General features: G+C 52.4%; 1 protein-coding gene and 1 pseudogene across 1 annotated transcript; one reads left to right on the top strand and one right to left on the bottom strand.

Moving 5' to 3' along the window:
- The first annotated feature begins 1,990 nt into the window (after positions 1–1,990).
- LOC115834002 lies at positions 1,991–5,230 on the top strand (annotated as a pseudogene).
- Positions 5,231–9,295: 4,065 nt separating this feature from the next.
- LOC115834003 (TBC1 domain family member 3G-like) lies at positions 9,296–13,791 on the bottom strand (the record flags this gene model as incomplete). The annotated part of the gene is given in 9 exon segments (XM_030808790.1): positions 9,296–10,071; positions 10,759–10,908; positions 11,278–11,377; positions 11,840–11,911; positions 12,298–12,368; positions 12,371–12,391; positions 13,104–13,224; positions 13,743–13,772; positions 13,774–13,791. Coding segments are annotated over 9 exon segments (1,359 nt in total), but the record flags the coding sequence as incomplete, so codon positions are not given.
- Between the last annotated feature and the right edge of the window lie 1,151 nt (positions 13,792–14,942).

Genomic DNA, 14,942 nt, shown 5'->3' with positions numbered 1-14,942 from the left:
GGGTTCCACTTTAAGATTCACACCCTGCATCAATAAGTATGTCTTCTCACCTAAGTGATGCTGTAAACCCCTTGAGATGCCTTATATCTCTTTTGTATTCTTCATATAGAAAAGAATGCCAGGTACAGAGATGGATCTACCGTGAGGCTATGGAAACTTAAACATCAGGGTCCCCTGCTTACTCGGGCCCTTCTAAGTCTTTTTTTTTTCTTTTGAGACAGAGTCTCGCTCTGTCACCCAGGCTGGAGTGCAGTGGCACGATCTTGGCTCACTGCAACCTCCGTCTCCTAGGTTCAAGCGATTCTCCTGCCTCAGCCTCCCAAGTAGCTGGGACTGCGGGCGCCTGCCACCACGCCCAGCTGATTTTTGTATTTTTAGTAGAGACGGGGTTTCACCATATTGACCAGGCTGGTCTCGAACTCCCGACCTCAGGTGATCTGCCCGCCTCGGCCTCCCAAAGTGCTGGGATTACAGGCATGAGCCACCACTCCTGGCCCCTGAGCCACTGTGCCCAGCCCTGTAATTTTGTATTCATAAACAGCAGATGAAGATTGAAGAAATATTTGCTGATGGGCTCAGAATTAGCTAACTTCACATATTTGTTGATTTATTAAGCTTGTTTTATTAACAGGGATTTATGTGAGGGCTTTACTTACTGATCATATCATTCCCTTGCCCCAAAGCTTTCAATGCCTCTGATTAAATATAAGCTTGTTCTTCAATGCCTGCCTCGATGTGGCTGCATTTTTAGGTCTCCAGCCTATCTCCTTAAACTGAAGCCCCCATTATCACCCATTCCATCTCTCCACCATCTGTGAGCTAACAGGCTGCGTTCGTTTCCTAGGGCTGTTTTACAGTACCACAGGCTGGGCACCTTCAACAACAGAATGTTACTATCTCACAGTACTGGAAGCCATGAGTCCAAGATCAAAGTGTCAGCAGGGTGTGTCCCTTCTGAGGCTGTGCAGGAAGGCTTTGTTCCAGGCCTGTTTCTTGGCATGTGGGTGGCCGTTTTCTCCCTGTGAATCTTGGTTAAGGGTGATTCTGGTGAGGGCTCAGAAGAGGAGAGCTAGACAGAATGTCGGTAGCATATGGAGGGGGTCGGGCATGGTGTCTCATGCCTGGAATCTTAGCACTTTGGGAGGCCGAGATGGGAGGACTGCTTGAGGATGAGAGTTCAAGACCAACCTGGCCAATATAGGGAGACCCAGTCTCTTAAAAAAAATAAAAATATAGAAGGGAAAAGTCATTCAGATGAAGTCTCAGAAGGCAATGAAGAACATGCTATTGGAAACTGGAGGAAAAGTGACGCTTGTCGTAAAGTGACAAAGAACTTGGCCGCATTGTGCTCCTAGTGTTTTCTGGAAGGCAGAACTTGCCAGTGATGAACCTGAAATTTGGCAGAAGAAATATCTAAGCAAAGTATTGAAGGAGCAGCTTCTTTCTCTTGAATGTTTCTAGGAAAATGAAAGAAAGGAGGAATCATTTAGAGACAGAACTTATAATCAAAAGGGAAGCAGAACTTAAAAATTTGGGAAATTTTTAGCCCTCTCAGCCTGTCCATATGAAACAGATAAGAAAGTGTGTTTGGGAGAGAACACGAGGGTGTGGGTCAGGAGGCCTGCACGGATCAGGGCTGTGCTCCTCACCAGGACAATGGAAGAGCGACCCTGAAGGCATTGTGTAGGTCACTCAGGCTGCACTCTCATCACAGGCCCATGGTGCCAAGGCACTGACGGCAGTACGGTTTCCAAGGAAGGCCCTGGGGCACCCTGAGGACCTTGGGGCTTGCTGCCCAGCACTCCCTGAAGTCACTGGTCCCCACATTCTGGTGTGGCACTCCTTGACTGCTCCAAGTGTTGCTTAATGGGCTGCTGCCCAGGGGGGACGTGATGTCACCGCTCCAGAGGACACAGGCAGAAAACCCTTCGGCAGCATCCACGTGGTGCTAATTCTGCAGATGTACAGATTTTGCTTTTCCCTTATAGAAATGGTGGAGTCAATGAAGAAATTAGCAGGGATGGATGTGGAGCTGACAGCTGAAGAAAGAAACCTCCTGTTACATATAAGAATGTGATTGGAGCTACAAGAGCCTCCTGGAGAATAATCAGCAGCCTTGAACAGAAAGAAGGAAACAAGGGCAGAGAAGACAAGCTAAAAATGATTCGGAAATACTGGCAAATGGTGAGACTGTTATACAACAGTCCCCCCTTATCTGCAGTTTGAGTTACCAGTGGTACAGTACAATAAGATATTTTGAGAGAAAGAGACTACGTTCATATAACTTCTGTTAGAGTATGTTATAATTGTTGTGTTATTAATCTTTTACTGTGCCTAGTTTATAAATTAATCTTTACCATGAATATATATGTATAGAACAAAACATAGTATATGTAAGGTTTGGTATTATCCATGGTTTCAGCGTATCCACTGGGGCGTCTCAGAATGGATCCCTCTCAGATAAAAGGGAACTACTGTATTTTTGAGAAAAATGATGAGTGTTTTGGGTTAAATTTGTCCCATTCTTCTTTTTAATGAAGTCAGGTTTTTTTAATCCAATGTCATAGTTTTTAATCTTTGGGTTTTATACCACAGAAATTATCTGGGGGAAGGGGGTTGTTGTTAATTGAATATGTCCTAATTTTTGCCTTCTATCTTTATGGTTTTAGAAAATGTCTCTGAAAAGGGAGGCTTGTTTCTTTTGAGTGTCTGGCTTAGTTCTCAGGGTTGTATCTGTCAGTAATTTGGCCATAGTCATTGGCATTTGAGGTCACAGCCTAGTGCCCACTTGATTGTATATGTAGTACACATTTTATATCTTGGTAGATTTTTATCTTTTGCTCTCGTGGATTAGGCTACAGAATATTTCAGGGCAGAGGCAAATAACTTTTTCTCCTGGAAGCTGCAGCAGTGGGCAAAAAAAGTGAGACCCTGTCCCTAAAAATAAAGTTGTAAGCTGGGATCGATGTTACCATTACCATGAAATATGTTGAGTCAAAGCATTTCGATGACCAATAGACAAGTTTTGTGTCCCAGAGGAATGAGGAAGTGAGAAAGTTGAAAGTGCTGAAGAAAGAAGTCCATGAGCTACACTGTGGGACTTGGGCTAGCTAGGAAAGGGAAGCAGGAAGCAAAGACAGCAACTGATACATTGGGAGAAGATGTGAAAAGTTCGAGTCTGGATGTCTTAGATGAGGTCCAGGCATAAAAAAAGAAAGAGAAAGAAAAAAAAGAGAAAGAAAGAGAGAGAAAGAAAGAAAGGGAGAAAGAGTGTAGATGTCTTGATGAGTCCCTAAGTAGAAACAAGAAGAGAAAAGGAACGAAAAGAGGAAGCCACGGCCAAGAGTGGAGCATTACGGTGTAAGACTTCTAGTATGGAGCAGCACAGTTAGCTGTATGGATAACTGCAAGTGTTGGAGTAGAAAGCAAAGAACTCTGTTGAATGGAACGTGGCCACACCATACCTTGGTGTGATCTCAGGTATTGGATAGCTTGGCTGTAGATATCAGTGAATGTGGGATAAGGACCTAGAGATCTATTGATGACAGAAACTGAGAAATGGAATATAGAATATTGGCTTGTGAGGAGGAAGGATTTGGAGTAACAGGAGAGCAGTCATTGAGTATGTGAGGAGCTAGGAGAACATGGAAACCTTTTGTCTCCTACAGCAGTCTCTATTTGAAAAGTCATCAGGAAGATAGTTTATTCAGAAAATTGTTTTGCTTAGCTAAGATAAGAATGCTATTATGGAAGAAAGAGTGAGAGAATGTTTTACAGTGGAAAGGAGGTTCCAGGGGCATGAGAGGAACCTAGAAAGGTTCAACGGTAGTGCCATGAGTTCATAGAAAATAGGAAGCAAGCGGCCGGGCATGGTGGCTCATGCCTGTAATCCTAGCACTTTGGGAGGCTGAGGCGGGCGGATCACAAGGTCAGGAGATCAAGGCCATCTTGGCTAACACGGCGAAACCCCGTCTCTACTAAAAATACAAAAAAATAATTAGCCAGGCATGGTGGTGGCTGCCTGTAGTCCCAGCTACTCAGGAGGCTGAGGCAGGAGAATGGTGTGAACCTGGGAGTCAGAGGTTGCAGTGAGCTGAGATTGCACCGTTGCACTCCAGCCTGAGGGACAAAGCAAGACTCCATCTCAAAAAAAGAAAACAAATAGGGAGCAAGCTGGGTATGTGTGTTTAGAGGTGCTGTACATTTTCAACATTATAAATGAATAGAGATAAGTGGCAATAGTTACTTTGGTCCACAGATTTTTGGTATCTTAACTAGTTTTGGATCTCTTCCACTAAAGGGATTGCCTGTTGAACGTTGTTAGGAATTTAAGTACTGAAGGCAAACTGCCTGGATTTGAATTTTGTTCTGTCCCTTGCACCCTGCCTGGCTTCAAATCCTAGCTCTGCTTATTAAGTTCTTTTAAGGGGATGATCTTTGAGCAAATGTCTTAGCTTCTGTTTTCCCAAGTAAATGGACACAATAGTTGCTACCTTGTGAAAGATTCATGTAATTAACCAGCATTTACCAAGTAGCATCAGTGTTTAGTTTCAGTCATTGGTGATTCTGCAGTTGGACTGTGAGTGGGTGTTGGGGTGGGGGGTGGTGTGTGTGTGTGTAGCACTTAATTGCGTGGAGAAAGGAAAAGATACTTTTGATAACTGACAGGCAGCTTTTCTCTGCTTTTGTGTCAAAAGGGAAGAAGGGAGTTTGGAGAGGGAAACGAATTCTCTGTAACACTCAGCTCTCTTCCACAAAAACAGAGGTACATAGAATGTGTAATAATTTACAGAATTTCTAGACTTCAACGATCTGATTTTTTAAAATGTACTTTTATTTTTTCAGGTTGAGACTGAGCTAAAGTTAATCTGTGGCGACGTTCTGGATGTACTGGACAAACATCTCATTCCAGCAGCTACCACTGGCAAGTACAAGGTTTTCTATTATGAAATGTAGGTTCTATACTAACAATTAACAAGTGTACTTCAATAAATTTAAACATTCTCAGGAATAATTGGCTTTGTTTCTTTTTTTCTTAGACATTTCATATTATTTTCCTTATTAAATATAACCAAAAATCCCACAGAAATTAACTGAGGAGCCTCTAAATATCAACAAAATTATCACTTGATAGACTAGAATTAAACAAGCAAATGATTCTAAGAAATGGCACAAGTGTATTAATCATAAAATAAAATTTCTACATGAAACATTCAGCCATTCTAGACCATTTCTGTCTGTGCACACTCATCTGTTCCTGTGTTTTGCAAAGCCCAGCTAGAGCAAGCAAGTTCTTCCCAATGGGTTTTTCCCATCTCTGGTTGCTTGGCTGGCTGGGCTTCCCCTACAAACCCCCTTCCTTTCCCCTAGGCAGGGCCCAGTGTCCCCATCCTGCGGAGTTGAGCTCATGAGGGCATCTGACCAGGAGTAGCTATTCCTGGTGCTATTGTCATTGTCCTGTTTGATGTGTGAACATGACTGCTGGCTCTACAGAGATTTGGCAGGTAGCAAGGAGGTTTCTTTTCAAATCTTCCTTTGGAAGTCAGACTTGGTGAGGATCTTATGCCCACTTTTTCCTAGCTCTGTGGTGTCAGGCAAAGTCTCAGTTTCTGCAAATTGGGGTTAAGAATTCATACCTCACAGCAGTCTTTTGATAAATAAATAAGATCTTAAGTGTCAATTATTCCACTAGAAAGTGCACAATTACTTTGGTCTTCATCCTGGAGGTCCACTGACAAGCCTCATGCAAACCTGTGGCCCTGTTCATAAAGTGTTTTTTTGTTTGTTTGTTTGTTTGTTTTTTGAGACGGAGTCTCGCTCCGTCACCCAGGCTGGAGTGCAGTGGCGCAATCTCGGCTCACTGCAAGCTCCGCCTCCCGGGTTCATGCCATTCTCCTGCCTCAGCCTCTCCGAGTAGCTGGGACTACAGGCGCCCGCCACCACGCCCGGCTAATATTTTTGTATTTTTAGTAGAGACGGGGTTTCACCGTGGTCTCGATCTCCTGACCTCGTGATCCGCCCGCCTCGGCCTCCCAAAGTGCTGGGATTACAAGCGTGAGCCACCGCGCCCGGCCTTCTTAATTTTTTTTTAAGAGATAAAGTCTCACTCTGTCACCCAGGCTGGAGTGCAGTGGTGCAATCACGGCTCACTGCTTCCTGGAACTCATGGGCTCCAGCAATCCTCCTGCCTCAGCCTCCTGACTAGGTGGGACTATAGGCACACGCCACCGTGCCTGGCTAATTTCTCTGACTTTTCTCTAGAGACAGGGTCCACCCATGTTTCCCAGGCTGGTCTCAGACTTCTAGACTCAAGTGAACCTGAACCTCCCGCCTCGACCTCTCAAATTGCTGGGATTACAGGTGTGAGCCACCACACCCGGCCTTAATTTCTTATGTGCCATGCTACTACAAAACATCATTATTAGGGGCAGCAGGATGGAAGGTGTAGGAGGACGCTGTAGTGCCTTTACAATATTTCTTTTTTTTTTTTTTTTTTTGAGACAGAGTCTCACTCTGTCGCCCAGGCTGGAGTGCAGTGGCGCAATCTCGGCTCACTGCAAGCTCCACCTCCCGGGTTCACGCCATTCTCCTGCCTCAGCCTCTCTGAGTAGCTGGGACTACAGGCGCCCACCACCACGCCCGGCTAATTTTTTGTATTTTTAGTAGAGACGGGGTTTCACCGTGGTCTCGATCTCTTGACCTCGTGATCCGCCCGCCTCAGCCTCCCAAAGTGCTGGGATTACAAGCGTGAGCCACCGTGCCCGGCACACCCGGCTAATTTTTTGTATTTTTAGTAGAGACGGGGTTTCACCGTGGTCTCGATCTCCTGACCTCGTGATCCGCCCGCCTCAGCCTCCCAAAGTGCTGGGATTACAAGCATGAGCCCCCACGCCCGGCACACCCGGCTAATTTTTTGTATTTTTAGTAGAGACGGGGTTTCACCGTGGTCTCGATCTCTTGACCTCGTGATCCGCCCGCCTCAGCCTCCCAAAGTGCTGGGATTACAAGCGTGAGCCACCGCGCCCGGCACACCCGGCTAATTTTTTGTATTTTTAGTAGAGACGGGGTTTCACCGTGGTCTCGATCTCCTGACCTCGTGATCCACCCGCCTCGGCCTCCCAAAGTGCTGGGATTACAAGCATGAGCCACCACGCCCGGCCTGCCTTTACAATATTTCTGTATATCTAAAATCATTTCAACAGGAAACATTTATTTCAAAACGTGAAGGTGGTTCTCCTTCCATGAATTTAAAGTACAAAGGCAGGCTCATGGTGTCGTCAAAACCTTCACGTTTTGAAATAAATGTTTCCTGTTGAAATGATTTTAAATATACAGAAATATTGTAAAGGCACTACAGCGTCGTCCTGCACCTTCCATCCAACTTCCCCTCATAATGACGGTTTATTTTTATTTTATTTTTATTTTATTTTATTTATTTATTTATTTATTTTTGCACACAAAACAAACATTTTCTAAAAGTACATACTAACAAAAAGATGCATATCAAACATATTAGGAAGGTTGCACATGGGAAGACGGGGAATAGAAATGGGGGGTGGGAATTAAAGAAAATAAATGAGAGAGGGACTTTGTATGGATCAATGATAATAACTCAATCCTCTATTTGACAAAGAAGAAGGAGAAGGAAGAGGAAGAAAAAGAAAGTGGGATAAAGGATCAGAAAGGGAGGAAAATAGAAAAAATTAGAGTATGACTCCAGGGTAGACCTGTTTTGTTGTCGCTTGGTTCGTTGGTTGGTTTGACAGTTGTATTTTTCATATGTTTCGCCATGTTGGCCAGGCTGGTCTCGAGCTCCTAGCCTCAAGTGATCAACCCGCCTGAGCCTCCCAGAGTACTGGGACCACAGGCGTGAGCCACCACGTCCAGCCCCCACATTGCTTCTGGCTCTGTGGTAGACCTCCCAGACGGGGCAGCCGGGCAGAGGCGCTCCCCACATCCCAGACGGGGCGGCCAGGCAGAGGTGCTCCTCACTTCCCAGACGGGGCGGCGGGCAGAGGTCCCTCCAGACGGGCGGGAGGTGCTCCTCACTTCCCAGACGGGGCGGCTGGGCAGAGGTGCTCCTCACTTCTTCACAGACGGGGCGGCCGGGCATAGACGCTCCTCACTTCCTAGATGGGGTGGCGGCCGGGCAGAGGGGCTCTTCACTTCCAAGACGGGGCAGCCGGGCAGAGGTGCTCCCCACATCCCGGACGGGGCGGCCAGGCAGAGGCGCTCCTCACTTCTTCACAGACGGGGCGGCCGGGCAGAGGCGCTCCTCACTTCCTAGATGGGGTGGCGGCCGGGCAGAGGCGCTCCTCACTTCCCAGACGGGGCAGCCGGGCAGAGGCGCTCCTCACTTCCAGACGGGGCGCCGGGCAGACGCTCCTCACTCCAGAGGGGGGCGGGCAGAGGCGCTCCTCACTTCCAGACGGGGGCCGGGCAGAGGCGCTCCTCACTTCCCAGACGGGGGCCGGCAGAGGCGCTCCCACTCCCAGACGGGGCGGGCAGAGGCACTCCTCACTTCTTCACAGACGGGGCGGCCGGGCAGAGGCGCTCCTCACTTCTTCCCAGATGGGGCGGCCGGGCAGAGATGCTCCTCACTTCCTAGACGGGGTGGCGGCCGGGCAGAGGCGCTCCTCACTTCCCAGACGGGGCGGCCGGGCAGAGGCGCTCCTCACATCCCAGACGATGGGTGGCCGGGCAGAGGCGCTCCTCACTTCTTCCCAGGGAGTTTACTGCAGCGGGGGCCACAGAGGGAGGGAGGGAGGGAGGGAAGGAGGGAAGGAGGGAAGGAGGGACGGAAGGAAGGAAGGGAGGGAGGGAGGGAGGGAGGGAGGGGAAGGAAGCCCTAATGATGTTTTGTAGTAGCATGGCACATAAGAAATTAAGGCCGGGTGTGGTGGCTCACACCTGTAATCCCAGCAATTTGAGAGGTCGAGGCGGGAGGTTCAGGTTCACTTGAGTCTAGAAGTCTGAGACCAGCCTGGGAAACATGGGTGGACCCTGTCTCTAGAGAAAAGTCAAAGAAATTAGCCAGGCACGGTGGCGTGTGCCTATAGTCCCACCTAGTCAGGAGGCTGAGGCAGGAGGATTGCTGGAGCCCATGAGTTCCAGGAAGCAGTGAGCCATGATTGCACCACCGCACTCTAGCCTGGGTGACAGAGTGAGACTTTATCTCTTAAAAAAAATTGAGAAATGTAACATGAGTACAATCCTATTAACTAAATAATAAGGCCCTGAGGTGGGAGTGCACTGCTCCTCGTCCCTAGCTGCGAAGGAGGTGTCCTGGTCGGAATCAGTGCTGGGTGCACTGCAGGGCCCGGAAGTCCATGCCCACATTGTTCAGTTTGGCGAAAGCCAATCTCACTCCGTCGGCAGAGTGTTCAGCCTGCCAGCAGGTGGCCAGCTGGTCCTCCTGGGATATGGCACGGACCCTGCAGCTCTGTTGGAAATCATAATGGAGAAACCAAGGGTCCCCTACATCCAGGTCCGTCGGGAGACAGGGCATGGAGTTCCACCGCAGCAGTCTCCAGGAACCCTGAGGTCCTCCCTGAGCCAGGGCCGGGCTGAGCACACACTGAGTGCCCACAGGGTAGGTGTCTTCCCAGACAGCCCCACCAGGACGGGGTGTGGAAGAACGAGGTGCCCTTGGCAGGGAAGCTGACCAAATGGGCTGCTGGAACTGGGCTGGTGGGCCTGGAGGGGCCTGCCTGTCCCCCTTGCAGAGGGTCTTGCCACCACGTGAAGCTGGCACAGGCCTGGGTGCCGAGGACCCTTGCTCGGCTTTGGCTGAAAGGAAAACAGACGTGGTCAGCATCTCCAGGGAGCCCATGCAGGCCTTTCCGGGCTGGGCCCCACCTGCCTGCATCTCTGTAGTCCTCGGGGTCTCTCTGTGGCCCCGTGGCCTGACACTGAGGACAAGCCTGTAGTCTGCTGATCCCAGAGGGGGGGTGTGTGCTGCCTGGCGTGGGGAAGCTGTCGTGGCATGGCGGGTGGCTCCTGGGACTGCCCCCAGGGTTGGGACTGGCTGTGGGTTTCCTGCCACACACATTCGTCCCAGGGCTGTTGGGCCTGAGATACAGCCCCCAGTCAGAACTCAGATGGGAGGGTCCTTGGATGTCACCCAGCCCCTTGCCACCTCACATGGGGACCCGTCTCTGCAGTGGGTTTTTGGGCCCGGACATGGGTCACCCTCTGCCCTCCTGGGCTGCCCAGTCCATGCCAGGACTGACTGTTCCCACATCGGGCTGAATTCTTGGCTCTGGCTCTGGGCCCGGGGTCCCGCCTGTGCCCTCTCCCTGAATGCTCTGGGGGTCAGGGACCCCCAATTCCCTTGTCTCCCTGGCTTAAGGCTTGTTGTCCTGGCAACCTTGGTGGAGCGTGCAGGAGTGAGGGTCCTCTGCTGCTCTCTGAGGCTGTGGGTGCTTGCAGGGAGAGGCAGGGTCTCCCACAAATGGGTCTGGCTCCTCTAGTAACTTTGAGGGCCCTGTGAGGGGGAGAGCGTGGAAAGTGGGGGGGCTTGAGGGAGGGTCTTGCTCACATCCCCCTCCTGCGTGCACAACACGTCCAGTACACAGGCACTGAGCGCCTGCCCTGAGGACCGGTGGGCCTCCTGTACTTTCTTAGAGTCCAGGAGGAAGAGGAGGAAGAAAAGGTGAAGAGGAAGGCCCAGGTAGTAGGATTGTGGGTCCCAGGCACTCCCCCACTATTGACTGCCCCAGAGGGTGACATGGGAGGGGACACGGCACTGGAGCCCACCTGGGGGTGGCAGGTCCGCTTGCTTCCTCCCTCGTTTGTTCACAGAGGCCCTGAGGTGCTTGAGCACCGTGTCATCATCCCTGGCCCAGTGATGGCAGAACTGGCTCGCGATGCATGCGCACAGGCCGGAACTGGTCTCCTTGAGGCGCTCTAGGGACAGGGTGCACATCAGGCCAGAAGAGTTCCCTGGCAGGGGGCCAGCCCATACCCCGTGGCCATTTCAGCCTCTCACTGGGTGGTGCTGGATCCTTTTGTGGCCACCCCAGGGGTCCAGATGTGCACAGGAGGCTGTGACTGGGGGGCGACCTGGGCAGGGAAGTGCCCGCCACACTCCTGACTTTCATCTGGGTCATGTGGGGGATGGGCTCGCTGTCACAGTGCCCTTCCCGGCCCACCTGGCCAGACCTCCCTCTGAGCCAGAACAGGGGACCGTGAGGACAGTGTGAGGAAGCTGCCCTTGGGCCAGTCAGGGTCTGACCCCGGGGCTCCCCAGGCCCCATTAGGCACACGTAGACTTACTCTTCTGCACCTCAAATGCAATGGTGGTCATGTGCATCAGTGCTTCTTTTCCTTGTAGCAGGTAAACGTCCCACAGGCACAGGGTCAGCCCGAGAGAGATCTGTGGAGACAGCAGGCGTGGGAGAACCTGGCCCTTCCAGGTTGGGGCTGCTGGCTCGAGCTGTGCCCATTGGGGTTTCAGTCCCCAGAGTCAGTGGCCTTCCCCATGAGCGTCGCCTGGGCCCTCCAGGATGCTAGGTCAGGCAAGGTCTTGCAGCTCCTCATGGGGGCACTCATATGAGTGGAGATGTGGCTCCTGGAGAGAGGGGCTTGCCCAGCGCTTGAGGCTTCCCTGAGCCCTCTCAAGTCTGGTCCTGGCCCAGTCTGCCCATGAGGCTGGGCCTGAGCCCCAGCCACTGCCCTGGGATGACCCCTCTTGGGCAGAGGGTTTTGCTTGCGTGTCCTTCGGGGACCCGCCTGAGCCTCCTGTGTGCTGGGGGTGAGCCAGACTGCCGGACTGAGGAAGCAGGGCACTGCAGGGCAACGAGGGTCCCTGAGCCAGGGTCTCCCTATGCCGCCTTACCTTCATTAACGTCCGGAGAAGCCAGCCTAACGAGAGATGCTGCCCGCATAGACCAGCGTCTATGTCTTGGTCCTGATGGGAGCAACAGAGGTGCTCAGGCCACTGGGCTGCCCTAAAAACCTCCCTCTTCCAGGGCCTCTGAAGAACCTATGCCTAGTGCAGAACACTGGGCAGTGTCCAGGGCTCCCCCGCGACACCGTCCCCTTCCCACACTCTCGGTGGACACACTGCCCTTTGCCCTGCTCTGCGGGAGCTGGGGCCCCATCCCTGTGCCTCTGTCTCCTCCAGGGCAGGAAAGGAAACCAACTCCCAGCCCATGGAGAACCCGGCATCCCAGGTCAGGCCCTGGCTGGGACTCAGCCAGTCACCAGCCCCACGAGGGGCTCCAGCCCCCCTGCTCCTCCAGCCCCATGGGATGCAGGGCCTCTGGGGAAGAGCCGAGGGGACCATAAACTCACCAGATGCCACATGGTCTTGGGTTGTGACGTGGGTACCACATGCTCCTGATGGTCTTGGAGCCCCTGGACTGTCCGCCATTTGGGCTGTGGAATCCTGAGAGGCCCCCAGCCCATCATGAAATCAGAGCCTTCCCCCAAGATGTGGAGCCATCAGCTGCAAGAGCTGGGCAGCTTGAGAGGCCCCCAAACCCGAAGGCCTCCCACCCTCCCATCTGGTGACCCCACCTTTCAGCCTTTACCCTGGGGAGGTGGGGCGGGAACATCCCCTGGAGCCTGGCTGGAGGTTCCCCTGGAGGCCTCCTGGGCCAGGGTGCAGAAGGGGCAAGCCTGACTTTGAGGCCACAACAGGGCAGCCAGAACAGTGTGGGTACTGGGCTTCCTGGTCATCTCCTGGAAGTGGGGTCGGGCCAGGGGACACGGGATGGCGAGATGCTGCCACCTGGGCTTGGTCGGCCCATTCGTGCGCACCAAGGCAGCGGGAGCCCCGGCAGCTGGAGGGCAGGAGGACTCTCAGGGAGGGGAGAGTCAGCTGCACAGAATCAGAGCCGGAGGGCGTGGCTCCGGGACACAGAGGGTGGCCAGGGGAGGATGAGATGCCCTCTGCTGATGGGGTTGAAAGGTGTCTGACTTGGGCTGTGGGGGGCCAGCTGCAGACTCCTGTGGGACCCTCAGCAGAGACGTCCTACAGGCTCCCAACGAGCTGGCGACACAAGGAGGGTGCCTTGGCTGAAAGCCGAGATCACCTGGCCACAGTGGCCGTCCCCGGGTCTGGCTGCATGAGGCCCCAGGGGCAGCTGTTCACCTACCCTGCAGGGAGTGCCTCTCACTGGCCAGCAGCTGCACCAGGGCCCAGAATGCATCCTCCTCAGGCAGATACAGGAGGAACAAGGCGGCGATGTGGCTCAGGTTCCTGCGGTAGCCCACCTCCTGCAAGAGCCAGGGTCACTATGGAAGGACATCAGCTGGGAGGTGGAGGTCACCTGGAGGACTCATGTCATTGAAAGGGGCAGAGGTGACTGGACAAGCTTCCTCTGAAGAAGAGTCTTCCTCAGGATGCAAATTCATTTCATGACAAGAGCCAAGTCCATCAGGCACTTCAGCACCTTGTCCAAAATGTCTCCTGAGACCACCATCCTGCGTGTGAGGCTGCCAAGCTCCCAGGCTTTGGGGCAGCCCCAGGAGGAGGGCGTCATTTCATGTTCTGAGAAGTGGTGGTGTCAGGCCCAGGTGACACCAGGAGTCCAGGCCCCCAACTCCTTTGGTCTCAGCTTGACCCCTTGACACCACCCCCTTGCTTGGAGGTTATGCCACGGGGAGCTGGAATTCTACCTCTATAACCTGGTGGGTCACAAATACTAACTTTAAAAGAGCAACGACCACCCCACCAACACCCACTCCTGTGAATATGGAATACGGCCGGGAACCTCACTGCCGGGAATACTCACCGGGTTATACTCCGCATATGCCAGGAGTATGGTAGAAGAGTTCCCGCTGCTAGAAACAGAGAAATGGGGCTATGGTTTGTTTTGTGCAGATGCTGTTTGTTTTCACTTTGTCTACAAATCCTAACAACAAATCCCATTTTCACGTCAGATGATTCACCAGAAAGCAGTGAGCTCTTCAGGACCTGAGACTGTTGAAGAATGTTTCAGTAAAAGCCACATCTGTGACATGCAAATAGCCCAGTTGTACAGTGAGTTGACCGATCCTTTTCACTCCGAATGATTTTTTTTTTTTCCAGTTTGCACACACGCCAGTTCAGTCTCTGGGTGTACAGTTCCTCCACAGTTCCAAACCAATGTGCAGAGTCTCCCGGCCACCGCTCCAGCCCCTCCTGGAGTGACTCCTTCATCCTCCAAGTCTCCAGAGTGGCCCCTATGCACCCAGCCTCTCCCCGATTCGTCAGCCCCTGGCCACCCAGACTGCTTCTCAGTCCCTGTGGTTTGGCCTTTTCCAGAATGGCCTAGGAATGGGAATGCTACTGTGGTAGCTTATTGGGTCTGGCTTCTTTCCCTTAGCAAAATGCATCTAGGATCCACCCACGTGTGCGGGCATCACTGGCTCGTTCCCTTTTCTCACTGGGTCTTCCGTTTGAAGGGAGGAGCAGCCTTGCTCTCCCCATTCCCGTGTTGAAGGCCGTCCCCGAAGGCTCGGTGTGGGAGTGACGGTGAATCAAGCAGTGAACCTGGCATGCAGGTTTCATGTGGATGTCAGTTTCCAAATCAGTGGGTTCAATATCTGTGACACCTTGGGGACACTTGGTTCAAGTCCATTGAGCTTTGTGAGCCACTGCCCAACTGGCTGCCAACGTGGCTGTGCCGTGTCATGTTCCCAGCAGACCTGGATGAGAGTTTCCAGGACCCATAATTCTCCCAGCGTTTGGTGCTGTCAGTGTTGTCTGGGTAGGCTCATGGGCCCTCCATCCTGCCACCCTCCCGTGGGTCCTACCACGGGTCCCCGTGGGTCAGGGAGCACCTTTCACCATTGTGCATGATTTTCTTTGCTGTCTTCTGTCTCCTCAGGATCCTCCTGGGCTCTGGCCCCACATGTTCCAGCCTGGCCCAGGGCTTGGAACCAGGGAGGTGCTCGGTTCATGGTGCCGGCTGCTCCCTGGGCCAGGAGAGCTCTTGGTGGCTCTGTCATCC

Source organism: Nomascus leucogenys, unplaced genomic scaffold (genome assembly GCF_006542625.1).
Source record: "Nomascus leucogenys isolate Asia unplaced genomic scaffold, Asia_NLE_v1 000794F_90154_qpd_obj, whole genome shotgun sequence".
Taxonomy (NCBI): domain Eukaryota; kingdom Metazoa; phylum Chordata; class Mammalia; order Primates; family Hylobatidae; genus Nomascus; species Nomascus leucogenys.
This window is presented reverse-complemented; position numbering and strand designations above follow the sequence as displayed.